At 34.2% G+C, this 21016-nt stretch overlaps 1 protein-coding gene across 1 annotated transcript in view; it reads right to left on the reverse strand.

The window, feature by feature from the left end:
* Nucleotides 1–362: 362 nt before the first annotated feature.
* ZNF804B (zinc finger protein 804B) overlaps nt 363–21016 on the reverse strand; it is a 442076-nt gene continuing 421422 nt past the window's right edge. Inside the window, exons 3-4 of the mRNA XM_006925708.1 lie at nt 9227–9357; nt 363–4011 (exon numbers count right to left, since the gene is read on the reverse strand). Coding sequence (XP_006925770.1) covers nt 363–4011; nt 9227–9357 — 3780 coding nt within the window. The remainder of the gene's footprint in view (nt 4012–9226; nt 9358–21016) is intronic.

Raw genomic sequence — 21016 nt, forward strand, 5'->3', positions numbered from 1 at the left:
TCAACAAACAGCTAGAACATATATTATTATGTTCCATTTTATTTTCTTTGTAGTATTAATGATCTGCCTGATTTTCTGTTATTATTTCTAATATTGTGATAACTCATCCAAAACAGATCTTTTCCCTCTACCTTTCCATAAAATTATTTTAAATTTACCCTATTATTTTTCAAAGTTAAAAAAAAAATTCTTAGAATGCTCTGATTTCAATATTGGTAATTCAGTGCATATTTATACATTGATCATATTTTGAATTGGCACCAATATTTACATCTTATAATAATCACATACACTTTAAACATATCATTTCGTAGATAGTGACAATTTATTTTAATTATCCAAAGAGGGGGCTTTGACATCTATTAGTTTAAGTGCGCTGACACATTTAAGGCCTCTTTCACTCCATTTAACTGTTGCATCTGACTGGAACAAGAATGACGGCAAAGATCTTGACCTTGAAACACAGGTTGAATTAAAGGATTCAGGTGGATGATAGAAGTTGCGGCTGGGTTTAAGTGAGGGCCAAACAATGTGGGGATAAATGCTGCATGGGGCAGTGGCTGAAGTGATACGTGAGATGGGTGGAAGGGGGCAGCAGTAACTAAATGCAGGGGATGACCTGCTATAAAAGTGGGATGTGTGGGGATGATGGTTGGAGTCAGAGGTGAAAACGTAAATGAAGTAAAAGGTGGCTGTGAAAGAGGATGTAAATGAGCTATAGGGAGGTGACTGCTCTGGGAATTTATGGAAGCAGAAACAGCAAAATGCTGCAGGAACGTGTGGCGGATGGTGGTGAAAGAAGCGTGCTGGTGAACTGGGACCGTCTGTACCGCTGAGGCTGCGGAGAAGGCAGTCGGCCCTGTAGCAGGCAACACTCGAAGGTGCTTTGATAGGAGCTGTTTCTGCATATGCTGCTGGGCTTGTAGCTGTAGGAGCTTATATTTATCTATTTCATCAGGAGAAAATGTTATTGGCTGTTGAATTAAAGGGGGAGAGATGGATTTATGACACAATTCTAATTCATCTGCAACTTTGTCATGCTTCTGCATAGTTCTGTCATAGAAAGAGTTTATATTCCCCTCTGCATGATTTATAATCATGCTCACATCCTGTAAGTTTAGGTTTATTTGGTCCTCTTTGGTCTCTGTTGAATCAGGTATACCGGTATGTCTATTAGATGGAAAAGCACCAAGGAAATCATTTGGTACTTGGTCACAACTTTGAATAAAAGGTTGGCATTCACTCATTAGAGATTTTGATTGTTCTTTTGTTGTTGGGTTCTTTTTCATGTTCGGTGACTGAGACTCTGCTACTACGTGAATTATGCCGTTAGAAAGATGGTTATCACAATCAGTATCCACTAAAACAGTAAAATTATTTGTCTGTGAACTGTTTACTTTGTCTTTCTCAAGAGTTCTTTGAGTTGCATTGCCTTTATCATTTCTCCCTTTGCCTGTGTTCTGTAAAGGTGATGCTTGTCTGTTACAGCCTGGTGGTGTAAATTCAATTGTGCATTGGATTTGTGAATGAGCCTCTGACTCACTTTTACAACTATTTGAAGAGATTTCAAAATTAGTCGATCGTTCCTGACACTTCTTAGCTTGAACTCTTTCTAAAAGGCTTTTGGCCGTCCGGGAGGTTTTCTCTTCTTCTGTAACATTTGACTCTCTGGATTCTGAATGATGGCTGGAACAGTTCCTTAGAAGGCAGCTGATATTCCCAGAGTTACACTGTATGGGTTTTACTTTGCCCAGATCACAAATATGAGGGCTGTGCAAAGACTGTTGACTCATTTCGCTTTTATTTAAGTAATAAATTCTCTCTCTTGAGTAAGAGCCTGATCTGCTGTGCTTAGGTCTCTGGCAATTAGGTGGTTTTCCACTGTTCCCAGCATAGGAAATCTGTGAGCTAGTATCACAACCCATGATTCTTCTGGATTTTGGCCTTGAAAATTGTTGATTTTTGCCCAGTTTGTATCCTTCTCTGCAGGGACCATATTTATGTTTTGAGTATTTTTCATTTTTAACTGATCCCCACAATTTGCAGTTTCTGTTTCTATCTCTCTGTGATTCGGTTGGCAGGCGGTCGTCGCTCTTTGCCATTTCATCGGACGAGCAGAGGCAGCTGCGCTTTTGACATTTCCCTTTGTGCCTTTTAACTGAGCTGTGTTCTCTTTTACAGAAGTAGAGCAAATTACCTCCACCATTACCGCTGCAGCTATGACTTGAACAAGTACTTTTCAAGCTAGATGTACTGTCAGGGGATGTGTCTGAAGGGCTAGAACGTCTAGTTAGAGACAACTTTGGGGAACTTCGGTTTCTGCATCCGGAGACAGTGCTGGTCATGCTGATGTGGTTACTATTTAAAATCACACCAAAGTCCTTCCCATGGTCATTGTGACCCCTTACTGTGTAAGAACTAGAATTCCAAGTGAATTGATTTCCATCTTCAAAATCTGAATGAGGATCACAGGGAATCAGTTTATGGTTTTTAGTCCTAGAGATGTAAGGTGTAAAAGATAGATCCTCATTTCCATCATTTAGAACCACCCTTCGGCAGCTTTGCCAATGGGCCCTTGAAGGTTCAAGTTCATTATCACTATTACTATTATTTCCTACACAATTCTTCCGAGAGATAGCAAGGTAAGCAGGCACTTCATGATTTTTTATTTCCAAATCGCTTGCACTAAAATTATGTTTACTCATATCTGGCTCAGAATCACTGTAGCCCAAATGATATTTTCTCTGGAAGATTTCCCAATCTGCATTAGCTATCATCATCTTTGGTTTCGAAGATCGATTATCTTCTTGGATCAATTTTTGTTGGTCTTTGATTAAACCTGAGACATGGCTCTCTATTTTATTCTTCATTTCTAATGGCTCCTTCATCAATTCTGTTTTTAAATCTTCTGGATCATGGCCATCCTTCATGTTCCGAGAAAGCTTAAAATCAAAATATAATGGGTTGCAGCCATAAGAGATACAGGGCTCTGTTTTTGTAAAGAGCAGAAGTTCTGTAGGCCATTGGAGAGTTGTGCGGCCATCCTTGCTTTGTACATGGAGAAAAGGCAATGGTTTAGATTTCACATCATGGGGACATGCTTCTCTTATAAGCCCTTGCACATTTTTGCTCACTCTTCTTGTTTCGTCTGAAGATTTTTCTCTCTTCTCCGTTCTCGAGTTGGGATTAAGACTCACTGGACTGTTTTGCTCACTTGGCTCCAGTGATGGAAACTCATCCAGACATTCAAATAGCCTGGTATCACTGTGCTTGGAAATGTTTGGTGGGCCGGAGGAAGAATTTGCTTGGCATGCGTGATCAATGTAGCTTTCTGAAGGGTTCTTCAGTGTATTTCTGGTTTCTTTTCCTCTAATGGAAGGAGGAAAATCCATATCTGAAAGATAAATGTTAGATTTAGAGAAGGAAGCATGAATGCCAGTCGAACCTTCTATTGTTTCATCAATAGAGTCATTTGTGTCTTGCAAAATGTGAGAGCTTATGGAGAAGGTATTATGTAAAACACTTTCCAGATGGCTTGATGAGATGTTTATATCTTTTTCCTTAGTGAGGTGTGTACCTTCATTTGCAAACCTAGGGCATTTGCATTTCTCCACAGTTTGTTTAGTTTTATAGATGGGTGACTTGTTACAATCATGGGTTTCTTCTGTGTTCTCACTGAAAACTGATGCTGAGGATTCTAATTTTACATGCACTTTTTTGGAAAAAGAAAATGATACTCCTGTCCTGTGATTTGCATTACCGAGATCTGAAGATGTTTGTGGTACACGATTCCCAAACAAATAAAGTCTGTCTGTCTGTAGCTGGTGTCGATTTGGCACAGTAGACCGCTGTTTATCAGAAATGCTTCTGGGGAGATTTTTCCCTTTAAGGAGAAGAGCACTCTTCATGCATGATACTTTTCTGCCATTCTTAACTGGGAAAATTCCTTGCTGGAGTTGCTTTTCTATGGCTACCCTGGGGGCTTTGTATGCTGGTCCATTTCCAGAAGTACTGTAAATATAATAAATATTAAAATGATTAAGAAATTAGATTTGAAGACTTATCTACATGTGAACATTTCATAGAATTTCTATGATGGGTTATGCTACTATTTATGAACTATGTTTACTACAATATAACCATTTCACTGTGCTTATATATGTCAGCATATCTTTTTTATTGTGGCTAGTTCTAAACTGCATCATTTAAATGTGGATTTTTTTTTTTTTTAATTAACAAAAGGCAATAGCAGGTAAATATGTTAGTGCTGCAAAAGAAAACAAAGTATTTCATTTAGATCACAATATATGTCCTCTAGAACGTATCAATTTTTTTGAAAGAGTTAATATTTTTTCACAAAAGTTGTCAATCAGTGCTTCACATTAAATAAGAAATCAAATGGAAATAAAAGTCACTTCCAAAGTATAAAAATATATCTTTAATTGTTTTTTTTAAGTTTTGGCATTTTGTCATTTTTATTTCCTCAGTTTTAATATCCATTCATGTTTGCTTTCTTGCTTCCTTTTGAAACAGGGGGGTTAGTTCTTTCTTTATGACTTGTTGCTATTTTGACAAATTATAATAAATGCATAATAAAGTGAAACCTTTACAAAGCCCTCCTTATATCTTCAATTATCTTGAAATCTTTTCTTTTGCTTCTTATTCACCAAAATATTTTCTTTCTACCTTTTGTGCATATATATGTTTTATCTTTTAATAGCTTTTTAAAGAGGATTCATTCTATTGAGCATAATTAGTAATTCAATCGGAAAACTGAAAACAGCAATAGTGTAAGGGACAAAAGTCTTTAAAATTTCTCTTTAATGTTTTCTGTATAAAACCTCTACTACAAAACAAGGCCTTAATGGGGGAAGGCAATACAAACTACGTCAATGATCTATTGTTCGCTTTGAGCTGAATTTCTTTTCCTTTTCTTTTTTCACACGCTTAGATATGTGTATTTGACTTATTTTTTGTATTATGTTTTTATTTCATTTTCATTCAGCCATTTCTTGCTGAAGTTATAATACTAAAACAACTCATACTTTTTGTACGTGTAGTTAAATTTTAATGGAGAGGAGTGCTCTCTGGGCCCTTGGTTTGAGAAATTCTTTCTTATTGCCTTCACCTGTGACTATTTGGCCAATCGGCATAGAAATCTGGAGTCACATTTCTTTTGTCCACCAAATTTCATGTACTTTGCTTCATTGTTTTTACATGTTTAATACTGCAGGGTCATATTTAATTAGCCTCCATTTATTCAATTTTGAAATGAATATGCTTGAGTACTTGTATGATTTTATAATTTTTACTTTTTATTTATATATTTGATTATATTTGTTATACAGACTATTGTTTTATTTATAATATATACTTTTGTTATAATTATTATTATATAATACATTATATCTATAATATCTTACCAGATCATAGTTATAGATTGATTACTTTTGGTTATTTTTAAGCAGCACTGTTGGATACTTTCAACTTTATTCAGCTCAGACACATCTTCTCAGATTTCTCTGATTATTGCTTCTTCCCTGTCCTAGTTTCTTGTCCTGAATTTATTGGCTCACCTGAAAATATCTTCAGGTCTTATTATTTATCTCAATACTTCAGTGTCTTTAGTCTTTTTCTCTAATTCAGAAAGAATTTCTTATTTTTAATATCTATTTGACTGATTCAATTTTTTACTATGTCTAATCTGTTGTTTACTACGATCATATGGATTTTAATTTACAGGCAATAATTTCATCAACTATTCAATCTTTACTAATTTCAGATTGTTCTCCATAAAATAATGGCTGTAACTTTAGAGTTACAGCGTTCCCTTGAATTGTACAGAAACTAAATTTAGAAATGTTATAAAAATATATTCTGTTTTTTATAGTAAATATTTCAACACAAAAACTTTCCTCTTATTCATCACATTAATCTCCTTTTTTGAATCTTTTAAAAATGTTTTTTAGTGAGTATATTTAAGTATATTTAATATGCAAAATGAAAAAATACTCTAAGATTTATGGTTTATTGAATATTTCTTTTAAACATAAAGGAAAGTAGGAAGCATTGAGGTTTACTATAGTTACAGGTCTCTGAAAGTACCTAGAGATAGAAGGATGGAGTCCAGAAACAACTGCAGCACTGAATTTTGCCTCAGTGCCAGAGATTTTTTTCCATATTTGCAGCCGCATTTTGGATTAAATAGAAACTATAATTCTGTATTAAATGACCTTCTGTACAAACTTCATTCAATCTGATATTTGCACTAAACAGCAGAAATTATTCCGAAAGCCTGGTGTATGGTTATTATCATTCTATCCCTCCTAATTCCATTATGATGCAAATATTTTACTATTTTTATATTCTCTCTACATACTTTTTCCTTAATAATATTTTGCTTATTATGCTAATACTGTTTTGTGCATTTTCTTGCTTTGATTTATGTTAGTCTAGATGTTCTTTTCTGTATTGCTGCTTTATTTTACCATTTATCCCTCTAATGTGCAAGCTTCTTCCTTTTATATTCTTTTAAATATTTTTAAAGCTCTGTGATCTTATTGTTTTTGTATTATATATTTTTTCTTGTCTTTAATTCTCATGCTCACTTTACAATCCAACATATTTTTATTATTATATTATATATATTATATAAAATATAATATTATATTGTTGCACATTTTAACATTTATCCTCATTATTAATCTTGTATACCTCTTATTGTCATACTTAAACTTTTGATCTCACTGCTGACAATTTCCTTTATGTTAAATCTAATTTATCTTTATTATTTTGGAAAAATTCTAATTCTTGGCAACTCAACACATGCATAATCTAAAAGTATACTTTTCTAACAGGAAATAAAACACATCGAAACAACATGACTTCTTTACATGATGTAATTTCTAATGTCTCACATTATCCAGCTCTTATATAAGGAACTTCATATTCTCAGAATCAGTGGTCCTTCAATTGTTGAAATATGGAAAAATGTCCTTATCAAGGTGCACCATACTTAGATTTACACATATAGAAGTTTACAAACAGAGCACATCTCCCTGCATACAATAACTGGTCTTGCAAGAAACCAAATTATGTCGAACTACCCAAAAGATGGCCAAAATTTAATGCCTTTTATAAGATCCATTAACAATTCCTGCCATCAGTTTACAAATCAGTCTGATTCACATATTCTTACTGCTAGTAAACTCACCTCTTTTCTCCATTGAGTTATGAAAAAAATCTTCTTGTTACCTATATCATCCTACTCTTAAGCCCTCATTATGAGAATAAAAAACAAAGAAAGGTAATCTAGAAGAGGAGTAATACATAAAGGTGATTCTTTTTCTTTTTCATTTTATTTCTTACTTTCCTTGTCTATTCAGCTGCCAAAATGAAAATATTAAATAATTCTATTGTGACTTTCCTTAGGCTATAGCCTGCTTAAGTGAGAGAACAATTGTCTGCGAGGCAGATGTTAGGTTGTAGAAAAGAATGAAATAATTTCTCTAGCTCCAAGCTGGAAAGCTGAACACCTATTGTTTTCCTAACAATGACTGAGACATATGGAATCTGCCTACTCCATAGAGGAAGTGCTTAAGTTTGTATTTGTTTAGTTAATAAGATTTCTAGAAGGACAGCTCAACCTCAGTAGGGTGGATATTTTAATTTGTTGTAATTTGGAAGACACTTGGGTAGCTCTGCAAACTTGTAACTTTTAAACAAAAGCATTATCATCATCACTATCATGATTATCAAAGTTCCTCTGATCCTTTGTCTATTTCTCCCAAAAGAAAATATGGAATGGGTGAGTAGAAATGTAAAAATGTGACAACCTTCATAATAACAAAAGAAAACCCAAAATTATGTTTATCAAGGTTTCTAAGATTTTCTGTCGTGCGTCCTTAAAAGACCTGTCTGAAAGGTGTTTTTCTATATTGAGCCTTGTTCTGTTTTTTATAATCTGACATATTGCACTTCATAATTAATCATTCAGTAATTAACAGCTTCTCTAGATTTTTTTTCCTCTAATAACCATTAAACGTTTCCTTCTAAGTTCTGTTTTGACAAGGACTGTCTGATATTTTACTGACAATGGGTTCAAAACATATTTTAAGATCCTCATGGTGTTGGCAAATAAAAAGCCAGTATCAAATGTGTGTCCTATTTCTATGATTTTATAAGACCTCAGAGCATGCATGCATTTTTGTATTAACCTCACCTCTGGATACACATTTTTCTAACATTTATTTTTTCTTCATATCAAATTTCCCACCTATTTTTAATCTGATTATATTTCATGTATTTTCATAATTTAAATTATCTTGATAACATGTGCAAATACATAAATATATGTAAGCTGAATACTAACTCATACACTACTCATAACTGATCTTAAAAAGTAAATATTTTCTTAGAATCAAATTTGAGGTCTAATTTTATGATATAATAATTGAGTCGTTCACTTCCAAATTTATTGTATATTGTTTTTCACTTAAATGACAGGAGTTTAAATTCTGGCACAGAGATATAAATGTCACAACTCACCAGATTGCTGTCAACTACATTAATTAACTATATTAGTGTTCTACATTATGATTCATATGAACATAAATAACAATCTGAAAATTTAATTGAGTTTCAGGTAACAATCTCCTCACTTTGAAATATCCAGCAATCCCAATCTTATATAAAATTGCTATTTTTCAGTTATGAAAATGTGTTTGTGTATCCTTATTATAATTATAATTTAAAAGCTAAATTTCACTGCATTAATTACATCTTGTTTGTCCAGACAATGCTAGTGTCATTTATTCTATATTCAGGTGTGTGCAGGGAAATGTACAAAAGATTTATTCCCTCTTAAAAAGATTGATTGTTATTTATGGTTTTAAAATTATTATAACAAAACTTAAAATAATTACTAAAGAGCTATATAGGTCAATTGAAATCAAATGGATAGAATAAATGCTAGTATATTAGAATCATTCTTGGATCATTTCATTAAAGAGTACATTAAATTAATGATATTGGGAAGAAAAAACATCAGATACCAAAGTGATTAATTTATAAACCTTTAACTATTAGGAACATTTGCCCTAAGACATATTTGTTGATTAACTATAATTTACTTATGTTACTACAGTGAACCAAGTAAATTGATCATTGAACTTTCCTCAGAGGTCGAAGAGAATTTTGAGCCATCTGAGACACCCCTAATTTTTACCATTCAGACTGTTGCTTCAACTCAGCCAGCTCATGGAGTCGTTTAAGTGCCTTTTCTTGTTTCTTCTCATCTTTCCATGACTTGGAAGCTACATTTCGAGCAAATTCCCGCTGCTTTAATTCTTTCAGTCTCTGTAGACAAAGAACAACAAAAAGGATGCTATAAATAAGTAATATATTCTTTTACATCCACAATGCCCCTTGCTAAATATTGTTTTGGATAGCAGAGGTGATTTCTGGATAGGAAGAGTAAAACCACCCTCTCCTTCGATGCTATTCTCTGCTCCAAGATAAATTTAGTTGTCAACTGGGTTATTTATCAAAGCTTGTCACAATCACCACAGAAATGTGCTGCAAAGCTGGACCTAGTCTTTGCTGGCATTATCTTGGCTACATAAATGTAATAATCTGTGTGCCTGTAAAAATATAAATGGGGAAAATGTGCAATTATGAATGGATATGAAGGGAGAGGAAGTTATGGGGTGTACTTCCTTCTACCCACAGCCCCCATCCCTCTCACTTGTAAAAGATACTTAATCTTATTTATAAAAATTGATGTTATTATATACATTGGGTGAAACGAGCTTGTTTTGGTGAAGACCATCTGTTATTGTGAAAGATTTAATGTGATTCTTAACTTTTTTTCTGGCATTGCTATTTATCCAATGCAGACTTCTATATTTTATCCAGGAAAACAAACATGGGTCAGAAATTTAAACTCAGAACAGAGGTTTGGCCTTGTTTGATTTAAATTAACCTACCACTTCTTTTAATTAATCTTTTCTCTAAAACAATTGGATTACATGCAAATTGGATTATACTCATTACCTGTTTGGATTTCTACTTCAGAATCTGCCACTAAGCACACCTAATATATTGAACAAATTGAGAAACAGCTACGATCAAATGAGCGTCTTGAAGTTTGGGGTTTATTTCTGAATTAAAAGTATATATTAAGATTAGCCTCTCTTAATCCATACAAAGTGACTTTAAACTGCCTGAAATCGGTGTCCATTTAATTTGTTTTCATTACCCAGATCAACTATAAAAGATGTTTTTCAGGAATGACAAAAATCACATAGCTATCAGGTGGGGTAATAATGCTGTAGTGGGCTATTTCCTACCCACAGGGCAAGGGCCAAGACCTTTCATGATCCTTAGCTTTGCTCTTGAAAGGAAATATGCTCTTGGGAGATGGTGGCCAGATAACTGCTTCTAGGCTAAGTATCTGAAGAAGGAGGCAGACCAGTCTTCCAAATAAAGACTATTCTGAGCTCAAAGAACAAGAGTTTCACGGAACTAGAAACAGCCACAGGGAGAACAGTGGTGTCAATCTGAATTTAAATTTTGCCAAAAACTTCAGAGCCTTCTAAAAAATGGAAAATTTTAAGAAATACAATTATAGCCCTTGCATTATCAGGGGGAAAAATGGGAAACAAAAGGATCAACAACTTTCTGGAGTTGATAAGCAACAGAGAGTCCAAGTCTTAGAGGGAAGCCTTGGTGAGAAGACAGAGAGGGGTTTATAAAAATCTCCATTTCTACTTAGCCTTCTACTCACAGTTCCTCAGTCTGCAAATGTATAATAATCTAATTTTTGGAGTGAAGGCAAAGACATTTTGAAAACTTTCCTCCACAAGTTAAGAACCCATGAAAAATGCACTTCGACTGTGTCAAAGAGAGATGTCTACTTTGGTAAAGAGGAGAGGGAGTTTTTTAAACTCTTAGTTACTATAGAACATAAAATATATATTTAATATTTGATATTATTAGTATATAAAACCTGAAAAGCCCAAGAGAGGATATTGATTCCTTTACTCACTACATCTGATATTTGACTCTCATTATTGGAATCTTGTTTAAAATTTCCAGATATACCTATGTCTTTCATTAGCCTCCTAGATTCCTGGACTGAACTCCTATCTCTGAGTTATAGAAATGATTGAGAATTCTGTCTTGTTCATCCAACAACAAATACTTTTAATTCATACTATGTAATATGGATATAGCAATTTACAAATCAATTATTTTCCCTTCAAGGGAGACAGATAAGTGAACAGATACTTATATAAGATAGTATTGACTTTCTTAACAGGGAAAATTAAGAAACAGCTACAATCAGAAAACTGGAAGAAGAGATTTTGTTTAAAGACATCTAACCACAGATTTGACTTAGTCAATGCTGAGTGCTCAAGACTGCACAGAGGGAAAAAAAAAATCCCTGAGATCTACGAAGGAATCTCAAATTTCGGCATACTCATTAACAGTGCATGTGTATTTTTTTCTTGGCCTGAAACTACTGCAGGTCAAGAAAAGAACCAACTGAAAGACTAGCAAGTAAGGTGCCTAGCATCTATATAGAGTCAGTAAAAGTGCCATTTCTCACCAATAAAATTGGAAAAGCTCACAATACATTGAATATTAATATCAGAAAGGTCCTGCTTCAGTAAAGAGTAATTAACTATTAATTGAATGCTACTTTGGATTTGCCTAACAAATCATAAAAGCAAAAACTAAACTTGATTCCAAGTAGTGTAGCTGTCTTTCAGAACCCAACTCAAGAATATTCATACTAAAATGGTTGGCAAACAGGGAAAAATTAATGACATCTAATATCTAATTAAAGATTATTAGGCATGCAAAGAACCAGGAAAACACAGCTAAAAACAGGGAAAATAATCAACCAATCAAGACCAATACAGAACTGATGCAAATGCTAGAATTGGCAGAAGAGTGAAATAAGACAGTTATAACTGTATTCCATATGTTCAAAAAGTAGAGCAGAGATGGTAATCTATTGGACAATTGCGTAATTGGTGTCTCTGAAGAAGGAGGATGGAATATTTGCATATATAATGGATGAAAATTTTTTGAAAACTCTAAACCCACAAATCTCTCAACAAACCTCTAGTTCAAGAAACATGAATTAAACTACATCCAAAGCTCATCGTAATCAAAATTTTCAAAAATAAGGGGGAAAAAAGTGGAATTTTAAAAAATATCCATAGAGAAATGACATATTTCTGTAGAGAAGAACAAATAGTAGAATGGCAGAATAATTCTCATTGGAAATAATACAAGTGAGAATACAGTGAAGCAACAACATCTTTAAATTTCTGGAAAAAAAAATTAAAAACTTGTCAAAGTAAAATGTCATACCCAGTGAAAATATCTTTTTAAAAAGAAAGCAAAATAAAGATGTTTTCAGACAAAACAAATTAAAAGAATTCAACAGCAGCACATCCATGTGATAAACACTAAAGAATACCATTAGGTAAAATGAAGACAATACCAGAGAGAAATACATATCTATGCAAATGAATGAACACCAGAAATGGTAATTACAGGATAAATAACATATTTCTTATTATTTAAATATATTTAGACTGTTTAAATAAAACCAATAGCTATGTTTTGGGGGGTAACAAATTTATAAATGAAATGTTTGACAATAAGCATAAAGTCCAGGAAGGAGAAAATGTCATAAAATGTCAAAAGGTCTTATTCTATACATGAAAAGGTATAATAACAATTGAAGGTAGACTGAGATAAGTTAAAGAAATGTATGTACTATATACCTTACAGCAACCATTAAAATAATAAAATAAAGGGTTTTAGCCAATAGAACAACAAAAAAAGCATAAGGAAACTATTAAATTTATTCAATCCAAAAGAAGGCAGAAGAAAGTGAAAAGGCAAAATAGATAGGACAATTTTAAAACAAACAGCAAGATAAGAACGATTGTCAGGGCCAAGAGGATCGTGTCAGTGGTATTGCTGATAAAGAAGAGAAGGTTTGATGGTGAGACACCCAGTTGGAAGAATGAACAAGAGGCAGACATGAGTGCACTTCTGCTGGGAAGTGCAATTCTATTGTGTGCACTTCTGCCTCACTTTCTATGCAGAAGAAGAACCTTCCTTTCACAATCAGCAATATCGCTGACACTTGATGTAGCCGACATGATCCGCTCAGCCCTGACAACAATAATCTAATTAAACAGACATTGGTCTAAACCTTGGCAACAGCTCAAGACAAACATATTTCAGGAAAAAAAATTGCTACCTCACAATTTGTAAAGACCTGTAGAGAGCTCAACAATTAGTTGTTTATCAGGAGGGACTCAAGGTGAACAGGTTAGAGCAGGCGAGAGGTTGAAACTCACTGGAAGAGGGAGGGCTGAAGACCTAACAATAGGGGAAATGAAACAAAGCATCAATTTTCTAGAGGTGTTTGGATGGCAGACAACATCTTGTAGGGGTTAAGAGAAGGATTCTAAAATCAGTCAGACTTGAGTCTGTATCTTGTCTGTCAATCACTAGCTTTGAGACTCTGAGAAAGGTACTCAGTCTTCCCTAACTTCAATTTACACATTTGTGACTTTACAAATCATCAGTACTTACCTTGTAGACTTCTTGGAATTATTATTTCAGTTAGCAAAAGTAAAATGTTTGGCACAACACCTGATATATAGCAAATGCTCAATGAGTATGAACTATTATTACTTTTAGAGGTAAGACATAGTCAGATTTTATGAAACTCTGGGAAGCAGGAAGAATAGAAGCTCTTGATTTAATTGGCAATGGGAAGCCATTCAGATCAATAGATTCATATTATTATTGAAAACAGAGCATTCGAGTGATTTTCATCTGGATAGTTTTACAAAACTGGTAGATGTCTTATTTTCTAAAGGAGAAGACAGAAAAAAGAAGCATGCTGGGTACATTTCTCACCCTTGTCTGGAATAATTATAACATTTAATTGAAACATTTGTAATTTTTATAAGTTTAAGATTATATATCACTAGTGAAAAATTATAAAATTTGGATTAAAGTTTGATTTGTTGTCAGGCTCTTCTTTGATAAATCATATTTGCAGTTTGCCCTTAGGTATTAAGATTATCCAAAATGAATCTTAGTCAGGAAAGAGGGTAAAAGAATGGGCATCTAATATTTCCTAGAGGGAAATTAGGACATATAGGTAATGTCCTTCTATCTTTTAAAGGCATTTAAAAGAGAAATTACAGAGCAGATGGTCTTTATGGTCCTGAAGAGAGGCAACCTGCCATGGTTTTTGCCCAGATCAAAAGCAACACAATAAAGAACTGATGCAGGGGTCAAGTTAAAGAAAGAAAAGTAGTCCTCATGTATCTTCTCCAGCTTTCACAATGCATTTTATCCTCTCTCAGCAGTAAGTGAAATAAGGCTTATGGAGACATATTTGCTAAAATCCATTTATGAAATATTTGGAATTTCATTTCCTTCTCATATTTATTTTAAAAGCACAAACTAAGTAATGTTTATTTCCCCACTTGCCAACATGAATGCTTGTCGCTTGCATGGCAAGTGGAATTCAGCCGTGAATAAATAAATGAAGAAGCGAATTGATCAGGTCAGCGAGTCTCCATGTGTTTGGAACGGCAGTGCTCTCAATATTACTGCCTGCCAGGCAGAACATGCATGTGAACATCTGCACGCTCCAGCAACCTCTCTCAGTCACCATCACTGAAGCAGAACACACATGTGAAAGGAATTTACTCGAGTGTATCTAGTTTTCCTTTCTTAAATAGAATAACTCCTTCCATCCTGCACTTTCATCCATAGATCCTAGGGTACTTTGCAGGCATTAATGTTCTTTACAATAGAGCAAATCCCCAATGCAAAAGGTCAAAATTATTAACCTCATTTTAGAGATGAAGAAACAAACATATAGATTAAATGACTTGATCTATACCAAAGGATACACCAAGAAAAGAACTGTAACTTGAAAACAGAATGTCTAATATCTATGAGTTAAGGAAAAGTCAGGAAAAAATATATAAGATTCTAAACATTTATAATGGTTTCATCTTGTGAAGTTAAAGGTCTATCCAGTTTGAGGATATTATTCATTGTTTGGAAAAGTTTTTATCAAAATGTTTTGGAAGACATTTATAGATCATTAACTGTAATCTAGAACAGGAGAGGGTATAATTTGAACAATATGATCAATATATGAGAATTAAATTACATAAAAAGTCCTTATTTCTCAGAAAAATTCTCCATGTTGAAATGAGACCTTCCTTATTTTCTGCATTTTTGCTTGCCATTGTCTTTCATGTGATCTGGTAGCTATATAAACACAGATAGTGAAATGAACTAAAGTTCATTTAGTCTCCCATAAAGTCTCTCATAAAGTCTCACATCTTAGAAGCTTCAGTTCAGGCTCCACATCAGGAAAACTTCCCTGCCGTGATCTGGAACGAATGCACCTGAGCATATTCCCTCTGACAGATTCCTTGCTCCAAGGACCAATCATTCCACAAGCAAGTTAGAATGGGTAGGAAGAAATGACATTCTGCTTCCATCCTTTTCTTCACAAGTGTTAACTACTTTACAACGGGATCTGGAGAACTCTTACACATGCTGAATCATGAATTGCTGGACTCTAGTTGCTAATAATCAGCCCATTGCGCTTTGGCAGGCAGGACTCGGAGCTTCCTTGTCAGGTTAATTTCTGGTCTTCTTAACTGGCTGAGCCCAGCATTTAGGAGAGATATAGTCCAGCCTGAAGACACCACTGTTTCAGTATTAGTTTGGTGATGTTTCTAGATTCTAGGGCAACCTGGAAAAGCGGTTCATGTAAAAGAAACTTTTTTGTAGCCTAAAATACCCTGGAACACTTCCATGGCTGAGGAAGCGGTGTGTACTCAGGTGCTTAAGTTGTGTCCCAGGCAAGCCACCACTTCCAAGGCCCAGGATCTCCTGAGAAGTCCTGAATGGCAAATGGACAGCTCTTCTGAGAAGTGACCCAAATTCTTCCACTCAGATTCGAGATCTAAGTCAGTTACAAAAAAAGGCATAAACCTTTGGTTAAACTGCAAGGTTTATTTATTTTCTGCAGCATGGCATAACCAACGCTTAAGTTTGTTGTGCTTTGGAAAGCCATATTATATCAGGCAAGAATATAGCTGATAATATCTCAACATCAGTATCTCTACTGACTATTGTGAAGTAATTCACAGCATTACAAAGAAAGTCCTTTGGTAATAAGTAAATGGGAATTGCTGTTCAGACTGGGTTAGTAGAAGTCAAAGGGCTTTTAATCTCTACCCTTCTCCATCTTCGTAATGTGATAAGAACACACCTGCCACATTCGAACAGTATTAATTCCCATGAAGTGTCTGCAGAGAGCATGTTCAGGTCTGGAGAAACTCAGCATTTCTGAAATGAACTAGTGGAAATTCATTATTTAAAGATTATGACTTGAGTAAACATTTCTTAACAAAGACTAATACTTCGTTAAGAAAGTCTCAGAAAAAAACAATTTTTCATTTTATCACAGTCTAGATCATGAAGAATAAGTTCAATGTGAGAAACACAAGAAAAATTCTAGGCCAGGAAAACCCAGACACTTTTCTTCATACAACAAGGTTTCAAAATGATCACTATTTCCTTAGGGAAGAAATGGAGAGTGCCAGAATATTATGTACATTCTTTATAGCCTGCTATAAAAATTACTTATAGTTTATCTTTGAAGTGTTATTCAACCAAAAAATGTTCAAATAAATTTTACAAATCTCTATCTTTTAGAAATACTTCCAAAAGTATCAAAATGAAGAGTTAGAATGGGTATCAAAAGTGAACTGGTAAGGATATTTTTCTGTGTCTTTCATTTCTATCTCTAGCACTCCTGCCTGTCAGTCACATGTGGATGAGACCGAGGCCTTGAGGGAATCTTTTGTTTAGTTATTTTTAAAGATCAAGAGAGTTAATCACATTCCTGTGGGAAAGTTTAGGAAATAAATGTTTCTGCACTAAGCTTGAAGAGTCTAAAAAGTTAATCTTCAGAGAATCCCATGGCAAACCTCTGCTCTCCCAGAAGACTGTGTGGTTGCTGTCATGACACCATCTTTATTTGTCAGGTTATTATCTGCTCTGCAGCATTCTTCCCCAGCTGTGCGACTGCTTCACAGTTACCCCTCCCCATTCAGTTCATAAGGAAAACTTAACCTAACGCACTCTGACCCATCCATCCAGCTGTTTCTTTAAGAGCAACTTCTTGTATTTCAGCATCTTGCACAACCTAACATTATATTGATTTTTAAAAGCTCTTTCAATTTCTACTTCATCCTCCCCACTCTTTCATACCCTACTTTCGGGTCAGTGATGCCTGCTGAGAATATTGCAGGCAGAAGTATTTAATCTGCACACACCTGCAAACTCAGACTTAGTGAAGAAAGTGTTTTTGAGATTTCCTCAATTTTCTGTCTAAAATAGAACTATCTTTTGAAATAGAACTGTCTTTGAGAAGAAACTATTAAAATAGAGGTAGGAACAGAAATGAGAAATTAATGTAATCTGACTCTGGTGTAAATTTGAATTTTGGATCATATTACATTTTTTTTTTTAAGCTGAAGATAGTAATGAGTCAAGCTATGCATGTCAAAAACTTGGCTATAGTGGTTTAATCAAATAAGTTTATTTTAAACTTAACCAAGAATCTATATTCAAGCATACCACAGTATGTATACCTTCTCCAGGAAGTTCGCAGATCAATCTCTTTTTAGCTTTCAGTTTCTTCCCGCTTAAACATGTGGCTTTACCCTCCTGGTTGCAATATACCTGAGAAATATCAGGTATCAAAACTACATTCCAAGTAGGAAGAAAGACGAACTAAGGACAAAAGCCGACAGTATTTTTTTTTTCTTAAGGCCTTTGGAAGCTGCGCCAAGTAGACTTTATTTGTATATCGTTTGCTAGAGGGATGTCACATACTATTGGCATTTAAGTACAAGGTGTGGGAAGTCCAGATTTTTAGCTATGTATATGGTCACCTCACAAATAAATCTGGATTTTGTCAGTAAGGAGAGAGGGTGGAAGGGACATCGAGTAGGTAACCGGCAGTGTCTGCCCTACTAAAGTTGCTAACTGTTGCCAAAAGGGATGGCTAGCATTAGTGTTCTACCAAGTGCACTGCTCTTTCAAATACAAAATCCCTCTACAAGCTCTAAGTCATTGGGCTGCAAAGCAGGATACAGAGAAATTTCCAGATCATTTTATTCCACATTCATATAGAGGCCTTAATTAGAAATGACTGGTTCTCTCAAAAATATTTGGAGTCGATTTTCTACTTAGGTATGTAGCGTTAGAAGTAGGAGACAGCAAGAAGGCAGGCTAAGGCCCTTGGGTCAAATTTGGCCCTCAGGCTGTTTTTGTAAGCAAAGTTTTTTAGGAACACAGTGACAAGAAAAAAAGTTCTGAGATGTTCTAAATTAAATTACAACGGCAAAAAAGTGAGAGTAAGAGACGAAACTGTTAACCTGTTTACCAGCTCTGACAGAAGGCTGCTCACATTCCTATATTTCTGTTGAAATTTAAGATTAATTTCCAGGTGACTATTTCCACAGTTATCCAAAAAAGAGAGAATAGCCAGGTGCCACAGACCCCTCAAGAGCCTCCACTTCTTATTTATACCTGAACTTTCCAATCTGCTGCCCACGGCGAATCCACAGGAGTGGACACTCTCTCCTTGTGGATTCTGCACCTATCCTAGAGCTGGCCCCACTTCAGCTCCCCACCACCGCCACCTACCCAATATATAAAAACTCAAAAACTCCAGGACGGAGGACACATTGTCTTTTCACCTAGCCATGCAGTTGGTGGTTCAGACTTCATGCCCCAGGATCTAGTCTTTCTTGCTAGCAATACCTGGTACATTGTTTCTTTAAGAAAGACTTTCAGCCATGAAAGCTATATTTTGTCTAACAAGAGCCATGCACTTTAGTTTACAGCTCATCTTTGGCTACTGGCTACTTTTATGCTAATGGCAAAGTTAAGTCCTTGCAGCAGAGACCATGTAACTCACAGAGTCAAAAATATTCACTATCTGACCCTTTACAGCAACTTCGCCAACCCCAGTGAGTGAAACAGCTTTGTTCTTTATAGTTTAAAATGAAGGTAGGTGGTTAGTTCTATATTTACATACTATATGGGATATTTTCCCAGAGAGAAATAGCTAGGTCAAGAAAAAAAGGAGATAGTGGTAGAAGAAAGATGCATTTGGAAGAAAAAACCAGTTTCATTTAACTGACAGCAATAAATTTAAAACTCAAGAATCCAGAACTACCAGTGCTTAAGGAATAACTTTTAGTATTACTATTAAGATATTGACTAATCTTAGCTTTAACATTCCCAACTTCCTGTGAGAAGTCTGACTGAATCAGCCTGACTTTGCTAACAAATCAAACCCTGAATATTCTCACTGAATGGGATCCCACAGAGATATTAAATGCACAGCTAATTTTCAGAACTCAACAGATTGAATCGACTCTTATTTCAAATGTTTCAGTGGCATTGTTCACAGAAAACAACATTAAGCAGATATGAGATTCATGGTCTTTTCTATACTTTGTCTATCTTTGCATGAAGGTACCGCTGAGCAAATAAATAAGGAAAATAAGGATAATTAAGTCAAGAGTGTCTGGATGTTCCAACAACAAGGATCATAGTATTTGAAAAACACTAAAATGACTCATTGGTTTTGGTGTTTTCACGTATATGCGTATATATAATTATATATATAAACATATATATATATTGCAAATGAAACTGATAAGTAATACTTTTATTCCGTTTTGAAAGTATAACTCCATTTATTAAGTGCATTGTGGGAGACTATGTCACATGCTCATTGCTAATTGCAAGAGCCTGGGGAACCAAGATTTTAGCTGAGTATATATTTGAGAAAAAATGGATTTTAGGCAAGGCTGTGCAAGCATCTTCTCCTTTAATTTGATTCTTCATTTCTTTATCTCTTTAAGTAAACTAGATTTTTATTTATTTTTAGAGTAGAATTATTTTCAAATTTTTTATTTGCTAGACTATAAAAACAAATTTTTCCATAAGTTCACTTTAGTTATTTTCTCAGTAATTAGTGCCTCTTTGACAAGGAAATATTTTATTAGAAATGTATTATTTTTATGATTAAAATTATTTGAAAAATCTTTCAACATGCATAGCTATTACTACTCAAAAATAGCATTTCATATGTTCTTTATTTTAGTGATTGCAAAAGCTTCTTGGAAAAGTATTCCAGATGAATGTATTATCACTAAGATCAAACTTTTACTTTAATTTGAAGTGATAAGATACTTCATAAATCTTAAATTTTCAACACATTGAGTCACATTTTTTCAAAATTAGTCATTCTCAGATTTTTCAGTAAAAAATAACAATTAAGCAGAATATAAGTGTGCCTCTATGCAAATTTATAACATTTGTATAAAGTTTGGCTCAGGTTTAAACGACTTAAACATTCAATGAATGTTATTCTTTATTTTTAAAATGTTATTATGACAAAGAATATTTTTAATTATGTCTATATCTTTTCTAACACTGTATGCATTATTTTTTGTGTTTTATATCTCTAAATATATTTATTACATAAAACTTTTAGTTTGAAATGCAGAAGCACTAAGAAAGGCTGCTTAGATTCATTTTGACTTAAAAATAAAATAACCTCATTTATAAAGACTACAATGCAATCATCGAAGAGCCCCATTTTTTTCACTTTTCAAACTAACAAATTCATAATATTTTATAATATAATATCCAGTAGTACTGGGTATTTGAGAAAACAACACATTCATTCACTCTTTAAACTGATGCAATTCCTCCAGAAGGTATTTTGGCAATAGCAATTATATTTCCATATGTACCATCCCCCTGACTCAGCAGTACCACTTCTAGAAATATATCCCTTACATATAATTACATCTCTGAACAAAGGCTGCTTCTTGTAATATCGACAGAA

Source organism: Pteropus alecto, unplaced genomic scaffold, assembly GCF_000325575.1.
Source record: "Pteropus alecto unplaced genomic scaffold, ASM32557v1 scaffold69, whole genome shotgun sequence".
Lineage (NCBI taxonomy): Eukaryota > Metazoa > Chordata > Mammalia > Chiroptera > Pteropodidae > Pteropus > Pteropus alecto.